The following is a 22,631-nucleotide window of genomic DNA, read 5'->3' on the forward strand; positions in this document are numbered from 1 at the left end:
TCTTATTAAAGTGATCTGTAATTTGTATTAAGTTTGCAAGTTATTTAGGACAAATGTTCCTTTTGTAGGACACGGATTACTTGGGTTACAGTTCAGGGCAACTGCACCTGTATGTCCCCTCAGTGGCCCAGCAAAGGCACCCACTCTCAGGATTCCAGCTCCCCAGCTGTTGCCTTTCCTGGATGGAGACATGTGTCCCTCACCCTTTTGACTGGAGTATTTCCAGGCTGCAGTTCCTTAACTTCCCTGTGTTATCCCCAGGAGAGACAGGCTGCCAAAGCAAAACTTGGTTGCTTTCTCTTTAGAGATGGTTAACAAGTGTAAATGCTACAGTTAAAAGGTACCACATAGCACCTCCTATGCCAGCCCACTTTATTCTTAAGGTAAAAAGCATTACAGAGAAAATATATTAAAACCAACAAACAAACCTACACACATGCTAAGAAGCTGACCAGAAACCATCCCTAACATGGATTCTGGCAAGAGCAGTCCTTTAAACCTTCACCCAAGGGGATTTGATGTGGTTACAGAATCATCACTGCTCCAATGCCGAACAAGCATCCGGAAGCCCCATCTTTCTAACCTTTCCCAATGGATTGGGGCCTTTTGTGGACCACAGGTCCTGTCCGTTTGCTGATCAGGAAGAAACCATGAGCCCGTTTAAAACTAGACTATTTATACAATAACTCTTTCTCTCTTTGTCCTTGGAGAATGCAGTTTGAACTAGTATATGCATACCTTTCCAGAAGGGTTGCTTCAAAGGATTGTTAAGGGAGATAGTATATTAGCATTCCCCCTCCCTACTAGAGAAGATACATACAATGCCACAATAGTACATACATAGCTGTATTTTTAATACAATATACCCCCAAAGGCATTAACCCTAATTCAATAAGGTTTAACTTAATTCAATAAAGTTCAGTCAAGATATTTCAGGAAATCAGCAGTCTCTCACAGCTTGTACATACAGTGAGCAAAATATCAAAACTGAACTCTGCCATGTGGCTTTGACAAGAATTTAGCAGGCACCACAGTATACTCCCGTTTTTCTGAAACCCTGTTATCCAAACCTCTGCATTATCCAAATGCCTTCCTTGTCTCTCAGCATAGGATACAGCCCCTTTGCAGCATGTATCAGATGCTGGGGGACAAGGAAAGGATTCAGATAATGTGGAAGTTCAGATAATTGAGCAGAGACTCCAGGCCAAGACTGAGAGGAGGATGAGCCCCTAGCAACGGGGAGGCCACCCTGCTGCTGAATGGCTCCTGCCATCTCTATTATCCAAACAAAATTTGTGCCCCCCATGCTATTTGGATAATTGGGAGTATACTGTATTTGGTTATGCTGATTCTCTCATTCTTACAAACCCCATGAATGTAGACAATCCTTAAATTCCATTCAGTTGGATTTGTACAAACTCATTAAAGGCAATGGGATTGCAGAAAAGTCACTGAAGGCATAATTGAAAATAAAAGTGTCCTGTAGAACCGTTATTGTGAACATGAAACAACTACCGGTAAGCTTGATTCTAAAACCCTAGAGTAAGTTTGCAGAACTTGCTTTGAAAAAAAATCCAGAACTTTTAAAAAATTTGTTAACTGAGCATATTTAATAAGGAAATCATTGAAGTTGACAATTAACATGGAAATCCACAATGTCACTTTTCACTTTCCAGTCACTTTACAGACTTGACCTGCTCTTTAAGCCTCACAGAACCTTGTGAGGTAGATATTTTACAGATGGGAAAACTAATGCACAGTGAGGCCAGATGACTTTCCCATGTATATATAGCAAGTCAATGCAGATCAAGGAATAAACCACATTCCCTCCCTCATGAATTCAACTACCAATTATATTTACTAAAGAGGTTATTTTTACCACCCTCTCCATTCTCCTTTCCTATTGATCTCTATCCAGCATCTTTTTGTCTTATTGTGATCAATTTAAACTGCAAGTATTTAGGGGCAAAGACCATGGGTAAATTCTGGCCCCACTGTCATCAGTTGGAGTTTTGCCATTGATTTCAATAGGGCCAGGATTTCACCCACTGTTTTACTCACTATTTAAAGTGCTATATACAAATGTTAAACAATAAACAATACTTTCTCCTCTTTTCGTCTACTATAAACCACATTTCTCAGGTCTAACTGTGCACTACTATACAAATGATGCAGTCAATGGCATGGACTGAAAAATGAATGGCCATTGTACATCTGACTCTCATTAAAAGGCAAGTCAGAAATATTTCTTGATAATTTCATAATGTGCCTATCCACATACAGGTTTTATTTGGTACTATATGTGGAGTTGTCAACATGCAGGAGAATAATTGTTTTTGTGACAGTTCATATCTCATCAGAAGCTGCAAAGTTTAGGATATCTATTTGTACAAGATTTCTAACCCAAAATTTTTGGCCAGATAAGCAGTAGTTGAAACATACTAAGCTACAAAGTTTTTGAGATTCACAATTGTTAATTTTTTAATGACCTATATCATTATTTAAATGGGGGAAGACACATACACTTCATTTGTACCTGTTTTCAGTACACTTACAATTAATATTAACTTAAAAAACTGCATATTGCTAGCAAAGAGTTGTTAAACACAACTAGATAAAAGGCATGAGATTACCTTTATAATGCTTTCCCCAGGCCTCATGTCTGTATAAATCTTGACATTGTATGATATGTTGGAGAAGGTTGGTGAGTTATCATTTGCATCAATCACCAGGATATTGACCATAACTGCCATACTCTCCTGTACACCATCAGAAGCTGTCATCTTCAAAGGAAAAAAGAATACAGAAAAAACACTTGAATGGGATAGAATTAAGAAAAATTCAAAAGTCTGATTTGTCCCGCATACCCCCAAGTTTCACCTCACTTAAAAAACACTTGCTTACAAAATCAGACATAAAAATACAAAAGTGTCAGAGCACACTGTTACTGAAAAATTGCTTACTTTCTCATTTTTACATATAATTATAAAATAAATCAATTGGAATATAAATATTATACTTACATTTCAATATATAGTATATAGATCAGTACAAACAAGTCATTGTCTGTATGAAATTTTAGTTTGTACTGACTTTGCGAGTGTTTTTTATGTAGCCTGTTGTAAAACTATGCAAATATCTAGATGAGTTAATGTACCTCCTGGAAAACCTCTGTGTTCCCGCAGGGGTACTCGTACCCCTGGTTGAGAACCACTGAGTTAGACAATCCATGCCTCAAAAAAATAATAAACTCTGAATAGACAAGACAAAGGATAAGGAAAAGGAAGAATTATTTTATAGAGGCAGAACTGAGGCACAAAGATATAAGTGATTTGCCCAAGGTCAAATAGAAAGTCCATGGTAAAGCCAGGAACTGAACTCAGATCTACCAAGTCCCAGCCCAGTGGCTTAATTACATTCCCATCCTGTGTTCTCTACTATTTAAAGAGGCAGATTCTCACTCTTTCTGTGCTCACTTTGTATTGCTCAGGCAACCCAAAGGGACCAGACATTCACTGTTACTCCCCTGCTGGGGATTCATGTGATCCGAGGAGCACCCCAGTGGATTTAGAGCCAGTTCCTATATTGCTCTTCCCCAATACCTGGCACAAAATACCTCAATGTATCAGGCAATAGGAAAGGAGTGATTGTTGAAGCCTTAGTTTTGTCCCAAGTTTCCTAATAAAGCTCAGAGGCAGAGTATAGAGTAGGCCACTGGGCTGCAGTCTCAGAAACTCTGGAAGTATGTATATATTCTCCCTCACTCTTTTTGTCATTGCGGGGAATTTTAAATGGTTTCTGGTTCTCTATACTTACACCAAACCAGTACTGGTTTGAAGCTAAATGAATTTCTACAGCACAGAGCTGTGTAGAGAGGATTTTTTCATCAAGTGGATACTATGAGCATGTGTTTATTGGTCAAAATTAAGGATATTGTTAATAGTTAAACTAGCAATGTTGTCAATACGAGCAAGATGTGGAAAGGAAACCAACATTTGAAAATAATCTCACTTTGGACCCAAACCTGCAAAGAACTGCATACCTTTAGCTCCCATTGAAATCAATAGGAATTGAAGTAATTTGGCACCTTCCAAAAGGCGCTTGGTATCTTGCAGGACTGGATTGAACATACACATTAGAATTTCCTAAATTTCTCTGAACCGCTCACACTTTTATGCCTCCTCAATATCAGCAAGAGGGCAGGGAGGTGGCAGAGACTAGTGAGAAGTGGGAATAATCCTACTTTCAGCCCTCTTTACCTACCAGATAGATGCCTGGGTAAATGGGAGAAGTAAGCTGTTTCATTAAAAAGGATGAACTAACTTACTCCTCCTTCACCCATATCCAGGGAGGAACAAGGAAGAGAGCAACTCTGAGTCAGAATTCATTCCTTGGTCTGTTCCTTGGGTGCTGCAGCTACACACTACATCTTATTCAGGACAAATTGTAAAGTAATGATCTAGCCCTAAATTATTCCTATCCTCCAAATGGGTATTAACTTGTATATGAGAGAGAGCTGAGGACTGCCTATTCAAAAGCATATGCTCTGTTTTATTTCCTCACTGTCATATCAAAATTTAGAATTCTGTTTGTAAATACCATATTGGCTTTTTCAGCATTAAAAATGCTATAATACCTGAGCAGTCCCTGGTGTGCTTTTGAAAGAATATTGCTTACCGAGAAGGTGTATAGCTGCTGGAGCTCTCTATCAACTGGTTGGAGTAAGGTGAGGTACCGTGTTATACCACTCTGAGTCACAGTGAAAAATGTATTATAATCATTTAGAAAAAGATGGAGCTGTGGATCCTTTGTCTTCAAAGAGAAAGAAATGAATATGTATTAATATATAATATATATGTAAATATTCAAGAAATATGCAAGCATTATAGTGTAAATGAGCAGAATTATTATTATTATTATTATTTATTTGTATTACTGTTGTGCCGACGAGCCCTAGTTAATGACCAAAATCCCATTGTGCTAGGTGCTGTACAAACCAAAAGATGGTCCCTGCCTGAAAGAGTTTACAATGCACAGTACCATTACTGATAGAGTCTGTGAAACAGCAAAACACCTACATTGCTTTCACTAGCCCTCTTTTAAAATGTAATATTCTGAAAAAATATTTGAAAATAAATTTAAAAATTTTAGGGAACTTCCCCCCAAAGAATGTTTTAAAAATAAAACAAAAAAACCTCTACTAAAATAGGGTGATAACATTTTGACTTTTAAATAGATAATTCTTAAAACTGCATTTTACTTATCAAGATAAAGATTCTAATCTCTGATTCATAGCATTTGTTCTCATAGCATATCTTGAGAAATCTTTCCATTTGCTCAGTGCAGCAATAAAATAGTTCAGATGAACAATGTCTACCACATGGTGAAGATTAGTATCTGGTTGTTGCAGAAACTCTGTAGTACAAAACATTCAGGCATATCCTTGTACATCAGAAGAAAGAAACATTTATACACTGGTAAAATAAGGATAATTACTTTGACCACAAATGAAAATAAACCTCAGAATCTAGATATACTATAGTTTAATATTTATTTTGATTTTGAAGTAACATTTTTAGTAAACGTATGTGATATATTTTGGCAGTCAAGACTTCTTTAAACAGGGAAAGTTTCCATGCTTTGAATTCCCCAACCTAAAAAGACATACTAAATGACTGATCTGGAACTCACGCTAATTCGTCTTTCTTTACATAGCTTGAATAGATAACGGTTATTTCAATGGTGTGGGGAAAAGCAATAACAACCCTTTCCAGAGAAGAGGTAGTCAGATTGCATTTTGGAACAGACAGGATGCCAGCTGTCTGAAAGAGGGACAGACTAGGACTGCCATGAGAGAGAGAGAGAGAGAGAGAAAGAGCCTTACTCCCTATCAAAAATTACTCAAAAGATGTGATGTTTAATGGCCAGAATCTGAGGATTGGCTCTTAAGCAACCAGTGTAGCCTGAGAGTGGGGAGGTCTGAAGGAAGCTGCAAAAGGGGCTCTAAGTCACATTGTGGATCCCTGATTCTCAGGCTGCTGGATGATAGGTCTGTCTTGAGGAACAATTTAGAGCAACCTTAGGAGTGTGCTAAAACTCTGGCCATTCTGCCTATCATGGAGATAGTCCTACATTGGAGCAGGGAACAACACAATCATGCCAAAACTATTTCACTTGCAGATTCCTCTAGGCCAGAGGAACCCCTAATTGGTTAGTTAAGCTATCTTTCTATGCATTTTGTGCTGTTGAAATGACACAAAAACAGAGGAATGGGCACCTTCTATTTAATTATGTATCTAACCTGCTACGCTGATTTTATTGGATCTTTTGCAGTTACTATGTATTGCAGTTAACTTTTTAAATACTTTAATTTTATTTTCTCTCCTATTCTATGAAAATAAATGCCTCTTTGTTTTTTATATAATCTGACTGGAACCTAAGTGCTTTTTAAATTTGGGACACACTACCTCTGCTATTTTTCAACATGGCTACTGGTTATCTGGGTTAATCTCTTGAAGTAGATAAGAGGGGCAAGGGATGCTATGTGACTGATCAAAATAGAAAATGGATATTAAGTTAGAAAATTAGTCACACAGAAATTGTCCAAAATGGTACAGACCAAGGGAAAGAAGGCCAAAGCAAAATTATTGATCAAATATTACAGCTTTTACCATCTTCACCAAATCCAGTGGTTGCAAAATGCCTGTTTGTCTTGAAAAAGAATGCATTTTGAGGTCCTGTCCCCACACCCACATACACATATCAGAGTGAAATACTTCAAAATAAGATCTTCATTTCACCATTTTTTAACACCTAAGGAGGAAATGGACATACTACTCTACATTTAAGTCAGTGCCACTAAATGAAATCTGAAGCTTAAACTTGTTATGGTTTTAGACTCTCATCTCACAAAAGAATTCTGTAGACAAAACCAGACAAATATATAGCTACACAGTTATGAACACTAAAACACAGTGTCAAAAGGTGTAATATTACTTTTCTGAGAGCACTGTTCTTGTTCTAAGAGCATTTACTCAAACTGTATCATAAACAGCTTTCCTGAAGATCAATTTCCTTCTACTCCTAGCTAATTAATTATGCAGGAAGATTTAGGAATTAAAAAGTTACTTCAGAGTGAAAAACCTTAAGATTCTCATGGCCTAGCAGGCATAACTGAAACATTTCAACAACCTGAAACAAAAGCACTAAAACTATAATACTGTAATAAACAGTTGCAAACACAGAATAGGGCAAAAAGATGAAAAAAAGATTTAATTTTGCAGTCCAAAGTACTCTAGGACACTGAAGCACAGATTTGGAAGACAAAGATTATACTATTTAAGTCCTAGACCTAGGAAAACACTTCAATTGCTCAAAACTAAGTGCAAGAAGTGTTACAAATGAGTGGTTTCCTGTCACTTAAAGATACACTGTAACCATGACAGCTGTCAGTAAAATTAAAGCTCTTTTCGCCATTAATAGTCCAAAGAAAGAAAAAAGGGTGTCCATTATGTTTTTTCCAGAAGTGGTGGCAATGACTGTTCACTTGTAGACTCTATAAAGTTAAACACAGAACTTTATTTTCAGAAAATTCCAAGCCATTTTTTAGATCTCTATATAGTACTGAGTTAGCACAGGCTCAGTTCAACTAAAGGATTTGTTTATAACTCTAAGAATGTTCATTCCAATTTCGTTCTTTGAACCTTTCCACTTAATTTGATATCACACAAGTGATTCCTAAACACTGTATGGCCTTCTAGCCAAATCTGTCTTGTATGGTTCCTGCTAGTCACACAGTTTTGAACATGATTAATTTAACTTTCTAGATGACTTTTGTTTCAAACATACAATCATGTGGAGTTCCCTGGGTTCCATTATAACCCTTTGCTTCTGACCATCTATGTGTTCTATTACTTTCTTTGAGGTCCATCAATGGAATTTGGATGCTTTCTATGCTAAAGACACTATTAATCACAGACATTAGAACTCTCATCTCAAAGCAAGTGAATACTTGGTGAGTATCCAGAATGGAATATTGGGAAGATGGTTGTGATAGGACTGATACAGTGAAAGAGACATACTCCTCCAAAAAGCTATAATAATGGAATTTAGCATTCTCTTCGGTGTCATCCATCATTAACAAAAACTGCCAGCTAAATTCTGATTGCAGGTTAGGCTTGATGTCAGGAAAAAAAATCTTTGACTTGTAAATTGAGCAGATTTGATATGGGAGACACTGAGACAAACTAAATAATGGAACACTATATGTCACTTTTGTGATCACTATTATAAATATAATCATTCTTTTAAAAATAAGGATTGTACACAAGCACTACCATTCTTGACTACTACAGTGGGTATTTGAGGTTCTCTCTGCCAAATTGTATGCAAAGGTCTGAGCAGATCAGATAGAACCGGCAATCAGAAACCACTCAGAATAGTGTAAACTAACAACATGCAGCTAAGAACCACTTCAAGCATGCAGAACAAACCTCATATGTTTTATCTTGGCGCTATTTAGACTATTTATTGTTACCCATCTGGTAAGTAATCAATGTCATTTTCTGTAGCAATGACGATTTATTTTGTAGCAGGATATATATTTATCTGCTGAATATATAAAACAGTTGTAACATATCCCTATTAAAATTCCACTGACTTAAGTGGGCTTACAGCAGAGATGAATATGGCCCAATGTATTTAATGTGTTACAGGCAGACTTCTCTAAAAAAACAATAGTTTCAAAGTTTCCCAGCTTTACTGAAATAAACATGAAGGAAAGAGAAACCAAAGCACACAATTCCAACCAAAATATAGTTTCACACACTCAACACCCAGTACCTACAGGAATGGCATCTGGTACAAGCTACAAAACAAAACAAACATGATATAAAATGAATACATACAAACAAAAACACATATACAACAATGATGTACCTTATGAAAATGGAAAAAATAACAGTTACAAATCTGAAACAATTAGGTGAGCTGCAAAAAGCTTTCACAATGCACATGGAGTCCATTTATACTGAGCCTGGTTTGTTCTACTTCCAAATCTCAGAGCAGTTCTTGAAAATTTGCAAATCTGGGAAGAAGGTCACTTTCAGTTCACACAACACGGTTCCCTCCTACTGAAGTTCATTTCCTTTACAAAAAAAAATTCCTATAGAATTTAATAGGGATAAAATCAATAGCTTCTACAGAAATTACTCTTAACACTGACAGAATCAATAGAAAACAGATTTTTGAACCACTGTGTAAAACTTGTAGAAGGGATATAATTCTCTATAAATTTCTAGAGGACTTTCCCATAAGTTTCCAGAACAAACCTCAGTATCCAAAGAGTGCCTCTGGTGGCTTGTCCACACACTTCCTGCCCCAACCTTGAAGCCAATTAACTTCCTTCCAAGACGTCAGAAGGAAATGAGTGATCCTCTTCAGGGAAAGAGCCACATATGGGTCATTTCCCACTCCCATAAAGGATTCCTCTACCCATATTGTGTAGCAGGAAGCAGCAAAGAGGCTGCATCTGCAACTAAACTCTGGCTGTACCAGGGCTAAGAGGCAACCCAAATCCCATGCATGCAGTAGAGCTGCATCTCATCCCCTAGAACACACTTGATGGATTAAGGCAGTGACCCATACTGTCATACCCAGATAACCTGCTTGGGATCAGGGAAGTTGCCATTCAGCACTCCACGGGAACCACCAAGTAAAACCATCCTGCCATATCACAGAGCAAAAAGGGTGGATGGGATGGGAGTGGCATATTATGTCACCATCACTTCTAATGCAGATAGCATAAGTACAGTAAGTTTGTGGAATGGTCCTACGCCCAAGAAAAAGGGGGCAGAATATAAGTGAAGAAGGGGAATTTTTTCTTTTTTTTTTTTATATTATTGAAACTTTGCAAAATGTGTGTCTTTTCATCTTTTCCCCCCTAGCTTTATAATCCATTCATAGCTGCTTCTTGTAAAAACTCCAAACTTGTTTTATACACTCCTCTTCAATAAGAATTAGCACAGAGTGCTATTTTTAACAATGTTGATGGAAATAGCCCACACTTCTAGGCCGATTAGCCTACAGGATATCCATGACTCATGGATGACATCAACCAGATAGCCCTTTGCAGTTCTTTGAAAACATATAATCTTCAGGGAAGAAAAGGAGGAAGAACCCACAATTCCAGTTGGGGATGGTGCAGATGGAAAATGTCGTCTTAGCTTATTGAAAGTCTCAGAGTCTTCTCCTTCTGCAAATGATCCCTTGGACAAAGAATACAGTACAATGATGCCAAGATCACAAAGCAATGCAAGAACAATCAAAGAATAAAAGATAACTAGCAACTATCATCCTTAGGTGATGGAGATCAGCTAGGAGACTATTCCTTGGCTGTTTTTTGGAGACCCTACTCTTAGGCTATGACTTTCTTATCTGAGGGGACTACATAAGGCCAAAATGTACTTCTGGAAGGTGTTCTGATACTATGATGAGAGTGGTATAGGAACCACAATAAAGCAGAACAAAGCAAGGGACCTACCTGATCCCTAGTGATAAGGTGTTCCAGAAGGTTTTAATGTGTCTGTAAAGGTAAGTTAAGGTGTACCAGAAGGTTTCAATATGATGTACAACATTGCGCTTTATGTCAAAAATATAGACACTTGCTCTGAGGTTCAAGAATAAGTGAGCAGCAGACCTACTGAGAGTATGCAAGTGAGGATAAAGACGGAAAAGAATAGTAGTGATGTTACAGCAGGGGGCTCTATTATATACCACCAAATCAAGAGGAGGAAGTAGCTGAAGCATTCTCCAAGCAGTAACAAGATTAACTAACACACATGAACTAGTATTAATGGGAGATTTTAACTTCCCTGATATCTGTTGGAAGACGAATACAAAAAAACCCATAATACATCCTGCAAGTTCTTAGCATGTGTAGGGACAACTTTCTGAATCAGGAAGTGAAGGAAACAACTATGCGCTCATGCATTTTGGATCTGGTTTTGCCCAACAGGGATGAATTAGTTTCAAACACAAAGGAAGTGATCATGATCAGATAGAGTTCAAAATCTTAAGGAAAGGAGGACACGAGAACAGCAAAACAAGCACACTGGACTTCAAAAAGGCAGATTTCAACCAACTCAGGGAAATAGTAGGCAAGGTCCCAGGGAAAAAACAGTTAGGAAGAAAAGGAATTGAAAGGGGGCTGGCAGTTCCTAAAAGATGTAACACTAGAGGCTCAACATCAAGCTACTCTAATGCAGAGGAAATATAAGAGCCGCAGGAGACCAATGTGTCTTCATAATGAGATTTTTAGCTATCTAAAAACCAAAAGGGATACATACAAGAAATGGAAGGTGGGGCTGTTATGTTATCTGATTAAAATATGACCATATAGATCATTGTTGCAACCATGTTATATAATTGCAACAAACCTTGTACAAAATGTGGCATGTAAGATGTCTATGGAAAGATTATGACTCGCTGAATATGATTATGCTATTTGTCTGCATGTATCATTTTTGTATTTGAAGTTATGAGTATTGGCTCTATACCTGTATTTCAAATCTTTGCTCTTGAGGTAACGCCCACAAGATAGTTAGCCAGCACATCTCGGAGGGACTATTCAAATTAAGTGGCTCATCAAGGAGCACTTAACTTACAGTGGAAGATGCCCATCTACTCTTAATGGACTTTCCTGCTGTGACTAGGCAAAATTATGCATGGACATGTGACTTGTCCATGTGACTCCAAACACCATCTTGTTACTGTAATTTTCCACAGTAAGAACAATGGGATTCCCGCCACATGGCAGAAGCTATAAAAGGCCCTGGAACACTTCCCCGCTTCAGTTTACTTGGCTCCCAAAGTATTTATGTGGCTTAATTAAATTTATGCCATTTAAACAGCCTACTTAATTATAACAGCAATGGACAATGCTGCTACAGTTACAGGTCTGCCAACAATCCCATTTATATAAAGTCAGTTTTTGAAAGATTTATAACTGGACAAGGGTTGAAATTTAGGTTAGATGGCTCAGGAGTGAAGACAAATTTGGGCAGGTAAATGAAGAATAATACAAAATATGATTTAAATTACTTTGTGGATTTTAAGTAAGAAGAGCAAATACAAAGTATTATTATGGACAACATCACAGCGGTCACCATTAAAAGCCAATATTTACATACCACACAGTGGATAAACGTTGTCTTTTTAATGGCCAATAATGTCTGATTTTTAAGTTTATTTACAAACCTAAAATAAAATCTCTATGTCTTTAACAAACGTAGAAGTTAAAAAATAGAATTATCTATGCCCTGCAGCTCTTTCACCTTGTGCTGTGATCTGACATGTCTTGTTAATTTTTAAAACTATCTGTATAAACTATACTTACATACTGCCCTCCCACCAGCATGGAAGAAGTGTCATATTCAGTTGAGCAGACCTCAAGTCGCTGCCCCGCACATGGGCTGGGACAAGGGGCCCAGACCGTTGTTGTGTGTTTGTCTCTATCAGATGGGCCCAGAGCTCTAGACTGCTTACGGCTCAGTCCCACTAGTGTGACCCGAGGCCGAGGACTAAACCCCAAGACAACGAGGCAGAGTGGCCTCCCTCCCCACTGGAGGGCGAGGGAGCACTACAGGCAGCACAGCAGGAGTTTACTACAAGTGTTTGAAGACCCAGCAGATGAGCACAGACAGGACGTGCTCTTGCAGATGACTCCTATATTTGCAGGCTTACTGTGACCTTTCCCTGCAGATCTATACCCTCCCCATCTTCCTCCCATCCTTTGAATCCATCACCCATGAGGGGACAATTCCTAGGAAATGATATTAGGAGATCATCATGCAGTTCTGTTCTGAGTATCTCCGTGGAAGTGGGTGATCTAGCCACTCTGCCTCTGAAAATGAATCCTTGGCTTCAAAGTACTAATGTTGAAGGCACCTACATAATTAATATTTAATATAATATTTAAGTTCCATGTCTGAGATTGTGAACTGGAAGCTATTATTAACAGTAACTCTTAGCTTTATATTCTGAGAGCGGGGAAAGCATTCATTAATTTCAAATTTTCAAAGTTTTCAAATTCTCAGATCCATAAATCAAATTACTGCACACCAGGGGTTTGTTTATCATGTTAATTTTGCAATGGATCTTTTATTTTAGTTTCTAACTTAAGGTGCATGATGAAATTATGTCTTGTTTAGTCGTGCTTTAGAAAATTATGGGCAATATGTAAATGAGAATCGACTGACTTAAGCTAGAAGAGTTCCTTCATTAGTTCACATGGCTGAAACCACACAAGAAATAATACAGAAAATCTATTGTGCTTCCACCCAATTCCCCCATTTTGTTTGCCATTTATGTCTGTCTGTTTAATGAGCTTTTTTTCAGAAAAAAAGTCACATTATAATATTAGTTGACTAAAATACATTAATGTACATTTAGTTATTAATGCCAATATCTTTTCAGAGAATTTCTGTGATCAGTTAGGCCATACACCGTCCACAATCAGTTTTGGAAGTCTTTGCAAAACACTGATTTACAGTATCTTAAAGACCATCTGTTGCCTCAAGAAAAATATTGTAACACTATATAGAAACAATTGTTATAGAATATTTATATTATTTTCTTTACTTCTTTCTTCATTTTTTATTCCTTGGAAATTTGCATGAAAACAAAATTTTCTAACTGTGAAAGTGTTAATGTGTTTCTATTGCTTATTCTCCACCTGATGTTTTAGGTCTTAAAGCCTGGTTGGTGGGTATTGGCATACGGCCATTGATTTCAATCCTTGTAAAGTGACCTAGCTCTGTTGGAGATGTAGAACTGGACAAAAATTTTCCATCAAAGCTATTTCTGGAGAAGAATACTTTTTGGAAATATTTCATCACTTTTAATAATATGGGTGAAATTGACTCCAGTCATAGCTAACTATATGCAATTAATACATTTAAGAGACCCTGGGGGGTCTTCGCCTTTCTATGCAGCATGGGTCATTTCCAAGTTTAAACTAGTATAAATGGTGAATTCTCTGTAACTTGAAGTCTTTAAATCATGTTTTGAAGACTTCAGTAACTCAGCCAGAGGTTAGGGGTCTGTTACAAGAGAGGGTGGGTGAGATTCTGTGGCCTGCAATGTGCAGGAGATAGATCAGATGATCATGATGGCCCTTCTGATCTTAAAGTCTAGGAGTCTGTGATTAGTATTATGAATATTTATGCTATGATGAAAAATTAATCAACTCTATTAAGTTAATTAAACTAACAATTGAGATTCATAGGAAAATAGATTTTCAGCACATCAAGCATACAACTCCCATGGATACCAAAATCATAGAAGCATAAAGCTCTATCTCCACTGACATTTGAAACTGCATTAACAGTTTGTCACAAGACTCATGAATATGTCCAAACTTGAATTTAGTTGTGTTTTAACAACAGTTTCATTAACACTCGTTAAATAACACAACTTAAATGTCTACTGTAGGAAGAGCACAAATTTTAGTTGCTAATCATTAGTCCCCAGTAGTCTACAGTTAAACATGAGAGATGCGATGGTAAGGTGAGGTAATATTTTTTATTGGACCAACTTCTTACACAGATCTCTTCTTCAGGTCTAGGAAACGTACTCAGTGTCACAGCTAAATACAAGGTGGAACAGATTGTTTAGCATAAGTAGTTAATGTATTTCAAGGAACCATTCAAGGTGAAGTGGCCCATTAAACATGACTGGCAACAAACATTTGTGTGGTCTCTACATTAGAATTTACGGCCATGTGAGTTAACCTGCATTAATTAACGTGTTAAACCATGACTAAAATTTCAATTTTACACATACTTCATCTGTTAATAGAAAGGTGCTAATAGAGTTTGAATGTTAATGTAGACGAGGGCTCAGCAATAAATTATTAGTCTTGCTGTAAACACTGCATATAATGGGAGGTGCTCAGATAGTACAGTGATGGGTGCCATTATAAAAAAAAAACTTGGATGAATGGATAGAATTTCAGGTTCTCAAGCCTCCACTCTCCTATTCCTCTCTGGTCTGTCTAAAATGCTATAGCCAAACTGTATCTACTTCCCTACACACTGACCTTGTCTCCCCATATTTTCAGTCTTCACAGTGGCTTCCCCCTCTTCTCTCACTTAATCTTCAAGTTTCTCTTCACCTTAAAGACTTGGCCTCTTTAATTCAGCTTCACTCTTTATGACCCCGTCTTTTCTTTGCTCATTCCCAATTTTATGCCTTCTTTCTTCCTAAAAATATTGTGAGTTCTAAACTAAATTCCAAACTTGGTACATTTGATGTTCAAGTTCAGTTTTAATTCTGGAAAAACAAATTCTGTACTGTTACATTTCCCCCCTTTTAAAAACAATATAAAATAAAATTAATAAAATACTGTTCTAATGGTCACAAACAGGACAAGGTTGCATTTGAATAGAACAGTTTACATAGCGTAGGCTTCTGCTTAGTCAGAACAACATGCTTTAAAAATTAGATTATCCTTGAAGAGCAATCATTTAAATTAACAGTGAATTAAAAAAAAAAAAAGCTTTAAAAAGTTTAAACCTTTAAATCCAAAAATATTCTAAAGGGTTTGTAAAACCCTAACTTCTGCCAAGTTCTTCTGACCCAAGTACACAGATAACCTTAGCTGTAATGGTATATAGTTCAAGTATATAAATGTTTCAGACCAAATTCAACCCTGGTGTAAGCAGATGCAACTCCCATTTAAGGCCCAGGGGTTGAATTTAGCACTTCATACCTACGTTTATAGAAGAGAAGACTAATGTAAGCAAGTTTTTGCTTCACGGAAGTTGCAACCCTTCCAGTAGAGCTGAATTTGGCCTGAAGGATTAATCTCTCTGAGACATATAGGATCTGAATTACCACTGTGTTACCCAGTCAGTGGAGTCAGACTGACACAAAAATGGATCAGCTCAGTGCTGAATCAGGCCTGTGGTGTTCAGAGATGGGGAATATATTAAATAATTTCCTGAACATTTGTCTGAAGAAAAACCCACTTCTGTGTTCACTTTATGCAAATATACATGCAAATAAATTCACTGGCAGGAATGTTCATGACAATAGCAAATTTTAAGCAAATATAACAGAATAGTAACCAAAGTCAGTTTTGAACTCAGAAAAGTACTTTCACTGGAAACCTGGAAACATTCAGACAGCTAAGAAACATACATGATACAATGTAACCTGTAAATCATTGTATAAACCACTATGCATGCAGAATCAAAATGAACCACCACAGCTGAAATTTCAAATATTGAATACTCACAATGAAGTACTAATGAAAAAAACTACTGATCAAGATTATCTGCAGAAATGATTCAGCAAATAATTTCAAATAGTGACTAAACTTAAAAAAAAAATCATTAACTACTTGTGGATAATTCAAATTCATTCATTAAATTACTTGCTATATTATAAATAAGTGAATAAATAAAAACAAACTGTTCGACTGTATATGGTGTACTGTATATAAATGATAATTTACCTTATTTCAAAGGCTTCACTCACATTTTAAGTGTTTAAAAATGGACATTTCTAAGCCTCTATAAAAACTTTAAACACACATAAGGATGGTTTAGTAAAAAGAAAGAGAAACACACCTCTTCTACATCATTGTCCAAAGCTATGATTTGTAGTGAAGAAGTCAAATTCTGGTTGTCAGAGATGGTTGTGCCCACTGGAGAGGACTCCAGAATAAACCCCTCATACAGAGATTCTGTGAAGTAAGGCTTCTGATTGTTCTCATCCAGGACTTCGATATGTAAATTGGCAAAGGCAGGAAGTGGATGACCATTGTCTTGTTCTGCCTAAAAAGACACAAATCTGATTGGCTATGGGCTCTTTTTATATCATTTATTAATCTCTTTATAGAGTATATAATTGACTCAGCTCAAGTACAACTATGAATAGTCAATAATTACTACTGCTTTACTTTCAAGGGTAACAATACTTTCACACAGATAACTAATATTTAGTATTTCTCTGCTTATTTTGAAACATCACATCTCAGAAAATACATATATACTAACCAAAGAATTAACTAACAAGGCAGATACTATAGATTTAGTCATGTTGATTTTAATAACTAGAGAGAAACTCAAGACATACAGTATTAGTAAAAATAATTGTTTAATATATTAGTGGTTATGAAAAATCTCTTGCAATGAAGATGAGAGAAGCCACAAATCTCTGCATAAATGTATTCACTGGACAATATAATTACCACCTAGAGTCTAGGTGTGGGCAAACTTTTTGGCCCGAGGGCCACATCTGGGTATGGAAATTGTATGGCGGACCATGAATGCTCAAGAAATTGGGGTTTGGGGGGGGCGGGAGGGCTCTGGCTGGGGGGGGGCGGGCTCTGGGATGAGGCAGGGGATGAAGGAGGGTGCTCCAGGCTGGGACTGAGGGGTTTGGAGGGCGATCAGGGGATTGGGGCATAGAAGGGGGGCAGGGGGCAGGCTCCGGGCAGTGCTTACCTCAAGCAGCTCCCAGAAACAGCGGCATGTCCTCCCTCAGGTTCCTACGCAGAGGCGCGATCAGAGGCCAATGGGAGATCGGGGGCGGCACTTGGGGTGGGGGCAGCGTGTGGAGTCCCCTGGCTGTCCCTACACGTAGGAGCTGGGAGAGGGGGAGATGTGCCACTGCTTCCGGAAGCCATGCGGAGTGGGGCAAGACCCCAACCCCGCTCCCCAGCTGGAGCGCCACTAGCCAGAACCGGTAATTCCTACTCAGGTAAAATCCTCATTTGGGACAGTGGCAGACATTAGGAAGCAAAGCTCCTATTGTTTAGATGACAATGGCAAAAGTCTCTGAATACTTGACAGAAACCGCCCTTTTAAAAGAAAGTCAGGAACGCACTAAGCTGTACCTAGATATGCCTTCTATTTTCTCTTGACTGTGCCAAATTTGCACACGTTATTGCTTTTCAGATCCAATATCTTACATATGTGGCCCAGAGGTTAAAACTCACTGCAAAGCAGTTTTACACAGTACTAGTTTTGATTGACACAGATTTTTGTATAATTTAGAATCCTTTGGAATAGTAAAATGAAAAAAAAAACATTTAAAATGTGAAGGGAGAAAAAAAACCCATTTTCTACTGATCCCTACACTATATATTTATGCATTACTAGGAATGGACCTAATACTTGTAATAAATGAGGAATTATAATATAAACCCTCTCTACCTTTCAAGAGATTTAGCTGAAAGGGGGAAGGGAACTTGACTGAAATTTCCCTATATGGTATAGGATACCTTTTACAGTTCTTATGTTAGAAAAGAATAAAATACATTTTGTCCTGTTTTACACACCATATAACCTCACTGAATTTGGATTAGCATGATTAAAGTGAGGGAAATATTTTAATCTCCACTTTCCTGCCTTTCAGGATTTTACCAAATATAAACAACTGTGTATTGTATGCATGCAAAATATGTGACATTTTGTGTTAGGACTCAGAGTAAGCTCAGAAATGAGATGAGACAACAACACTTATGTCTCCCTTGAGGACGAGGAGTATTTTCCCCTCCTCCAGTTTCTCCCCTGATATCCAAGAGAAGTCTCATAGAAGTATGAGTTTATTCATAAATACACCAGTAATTACTTCCTTACAAGCACTGCAAAACTCCCTTACATTAACATATGCTGCTTAAGCAGAAAGAGTGTTGAGAATCTGAAGAGAAGTCCTGTATTTAAAGAGAAATCTTCCAATAAAAATGCAAACTGAATGCAACCAGGAGGGGACTAAGGAAAATAGATGCAAAAGGAGCTTAATTTAGCCTTTTGGCTTCTGGTTATATTCCAGGAACAGCATGAGTACTTGCTGTTTTCCTTCTCTAAGGTTTTACTCATGAAAAGTCAACAAAGGAGTCTGAGGAGCCTTATTTGATGATAGTTACTTTTTAATCCAAATAATCAAATGGAATTAAAAGTGAACATATAAGTAAAACACTAGCTACAGAAGTTCACTGACATATTAATATGTACTATTTGTAATATACTTAGTGGAATTATTTTCTCATAGTTATATTATTTAAACAAATACCACTCTCAAAGTATTATTACTATATTCTATCATTATAAATTGGACATTCAATGTACATACAGAATTAGAACTGCCAACAAATTACAAGTATTTACAAATACATTCAGACACAAATATATACCTGCATGCTTAGACAAACCAAATATTTTGAAACTTTATGAATATATATTATTTCAGTAATTAGCAAAACACAACATCTTTTAAGAAGTAATTTCTTCAAATAGTTTTTTTTAATCAATTCATTTCAGACCACTTAGCACCTCTTTTTGTAGGCACTCTGTGTATATCTGAGTGCTTAAGTTTAAAGAGGCAGTAATGTTTGCAGAAATAGAATTTTTAAGTGATATGCTTGAGCGCTAATGGAAACTAAATATTGACTCCTCATAGAGCACTGTTTGTGACCAATTCAAAGACTTTAAAATGCTTGGGAAAAGTTTTGAATAATTTTAATAAAAATACATCCAAAGAAATCATGATATGCTACTGGTTATTCCATAAGCAGAAAAAAAGAGAGAATAAAGTAGTCATTATGAATAATTCACTCAGCTCTAAATGTATGCTAGTAGACCAAAAAACAGGTTTTGTACACTTGTTGCCTGGGTGAATCTGGCCTTTATCTCCAACATTTGCCTCAGGAACCTGAATCAGAGATAAAGATGTAATATCATAAGATTATGAGAAGTTTCCAGATTTATGTTTTAAAACACTTCTGACTCATGACTCCGTTTTAGCTGTGTTTGGGACTTTTTTTACCATGAACATATGGATTGTTTCTATTCACATAGATTTTGTGAAATATATTTGTTTGTGAACAAAGGTATTCATTTATGAAAATAATTATTTTTTATTCACTATTACTAAGTTATTCTCATGTTTAAAAAAATTCAGTTATCTAAACAAGAAATAGAAATACTATATAACTTAGATATCCAATCACACAAAGAATAATGAAAAATCAAAAGGCTCTGCAGATAGAACCAAAGGCTGTAATTTGTTTGAATAAAATCATTTGAAAAAAAATTACAAATAAAAAAAATCATGAAAATTATGGTTAGTTTGTACGTTTTATTTGAATATGAGAAAAAGGAAAGATTCACAGAATCAATTATTTATCTGGAACAGTCTGACCAGCATTAGTTTACACTGTTTATACTTTTAGTCTACAATGCCTTACTCAATTTCTTTGGCAGTATCCATGTAGCTTCTCAGGTTTCATTCTTTCAATTTAAAAGATGCAGTTACATAAAACATATGTTTGTTTCAGACACTCAGTTCTGCTAGTAAAAGGAAAGCTGAAAACAAGTTAATTATCTTCATGCCTCCTTTTAAAAAAAAACACAACAAAATTCTGACTCCTTTGTTTCTGGATCCAAAGTGTTTCCGCCTGCTTGCTTTTCTCTTTGGATACCTGCATTTTCTGTGTTTTTAAAGCATTTGTTCATGCTTTATTTGATTACACCATAGGGGGGCAATCAGGGAAGCCTAGTCTGCCAGAAACTATGTGCATCACAACCCAATCACAGGGGAGATGCAATCCACTTCCAGGTTGTAGCCCGCTCTCTAGCTGAGAACCATGGTGTTATAATAGACTTTTGTAAACTATACTTTCCAAGGATAAAGTTCAGCATTCTGTTTACAGGACCTGTTCTCACAAGCAAGTGAATCCTATGAATAATTCCCATTACATTAATACCAGAGCGAATTTTCTTTTTATTGATTGTAGATGAGATTATTATATTTGAAAGTATAAATATTTTATTATCTAGTTTCTTTAGTGGATACATTCTGAAACATTTAGAATGGACAACTTTGTATTTTTTTCCAAATACAAAATTCACTGCTATTTGGGATACTATGGGTCACAGTTTATTTTATATAATTCATTTCATTTAAATACAACATAAAATAATTACTATCCTGGGCTCTAATCAAACTTCATTGATTAAAAAATATGATTCTAGGCTTGGATGACTGCAGAATAATTGGACTCTGCCTTAGCATGTTGTACCTCGTGTTACTAACAGTCAGTGATCCTTCCAGACAATTATGGGTTGACTCTAATGGATCTCAAATGGAGTCCACTGTTCCTCAGTGAAAGCAAAGTAGTCTGTAATTATGGTGACTAAAGGGTTTAAAATGAAGAAAAATTAAGGTATAACTCAGGCCTTCATCAGGGCCATAAGGACATGGAAAATCATCTATGGGGGGAAAAAAACTCAAACCAAAAACCTAATGAAGCCTTCTTCTCCAATACAGCTATTTATCTATAAAGACATTTTGACTTTCCGTATGCTGTTATAATAATCACTCATAACAGAGCAGCCAGATCCTTTACACTATATACAAAGGACTGATTACAGTGTAAGTAAATATCAGAATAACCCTGAGAAAACTTATTTTGTTAGGTAAGTGAACATAAGAGGGAAAATGACAAAATAAAATAAGAATTGTTAAATAATGCTCAAATCAAATATGTTTAATCCTATTTATCATGTAAACTGCTGTGGAATGATGCAATGATTTTGTATATTAAATGCAGTTTGCAGTATTTGTATATTTATAGCAATCAATCCATACCTTAGATCAGTGGTTCTCAACCAGAGGTCTGGGGCCCCCTGGAGGGCTGCAAGCAAGTTTCAGGGTGTCCGCCAAGCAGGACAAGTGTTAGACTTGCTGGGGCCCAGGACAGAAAGCCAAAGCCCCACCACATGGGAATGAAGCCCGGGGTGGGGCCCTGAGCCCCACAGCCCGGAAATGAAGCAGAAGCCTGAGCAACTTAGCTTTACAGTGCCCCCCTGTGGCATGGGGCCCCTGCCAATTGTCCTGCTTGCTACCCCCTAATGCCACCCCTGGCTTTTATATACAGAAAAGCCGTTGTTGTGGCACAGATGGGCCATAAGGTCCAGAATCTGAAAAGGTACAACTGACTACATTGCTAAACTTGAAAAAATGTTCTGTACATAACCAGTATTAAAATATCTGATGAAAGCATTAGAAGGATCCTTAAAGCGCTGCCGCAGCAAAGGACCATCCTTAAAGCGCTGCCACGGCAGCGCTTTAACGTTGCTGCCCCCTCCCCCCACCCACCGTCAGCGGCCCTGCCGGTACGGACCCTACTGGCAGGGCCCCCGACAGGGGAGGCAAAAGGAGGCAGCGCTTTAATGTGGGCTGGGTATTGGCCAGTGTGGGTTCTGACCGGTACGGAGTACCGGCCCGTACCGGCTCACTTTCACCCCTGCAGGGAGGTGAGTTACCAATAGCAATGGGAGAACCCCTCCCTTTGCTGAAGTGAGCATCTACACTGAAGCGTTATAGTGGTGCAGCTGGTCACAGGGTATGATTTGAACAAAATAAAGAAAACTTGTAATTTAAGACAAGGGTAACCTGCCCTGCCCCGCACGGCTTTGGGTGAATGTACTCTGCCCTGCACTCATCCTTTTGCGTCAGTGTAATGATAAAAAAGTTCATCCATGGTTCTAAGGCTTCTCTGCTAGAACAGCAAATAAAAGGCATTATCTTAACCCTAATTGGGATGCTAAGTGAAACAACAA

The 22,631-nt window shown here is 37.3% G+C and overlaps 1 protein-coding gene across 2 annotated transcripts in view; it reads right to left on the reverse strand.

Annotated features, from left to right (window-relative positions):
* The window catches only part of PCDH15 (protocadherin related 15), a 751,423-nt gene that overhangs the window by 350,414 nt on the left and 378,378 nt on the right, over positions 1 to 22,631 (reverse strand). For both annotated transcript variants that reach the window (XM_065407245.1, XM_065407244.1), the window contains exons 10-12: positions 16,632 to 16,838; positions 4,678 to 4,812; positions 2,634 to 2,783 (exon numbers count right to left, since the gene is read on the reverse strand). In XM_065407245.1, coding sequence (XP_065263317.1) covers positions 2,634 to 2,783; positions 4,678 to 4,812; positions 16,632 to 16,838 — 492 coding nt within the window. The remainder of the gene's footprint in view (positions 1 to 2,633; positions 2,784 to 4,677; positions 4,813 to 16,631; positions 16,839 to 22,631) is intronic.

Source organism: Emys orbicularis, chromosome 7 (genome assembly GCF_028017835.1).
Source record: "Emys orbicularis isolate rEmyOrb1 chromosome 7, rEmyOrb1.hap1, whole genome shotgun sequence".
Taxonomy (NCBI): domain Eukaryota; kingdom Metazoa; phylum Chordata; order Testudines; family Emydidae; genus Emys; species Emys orbicularis.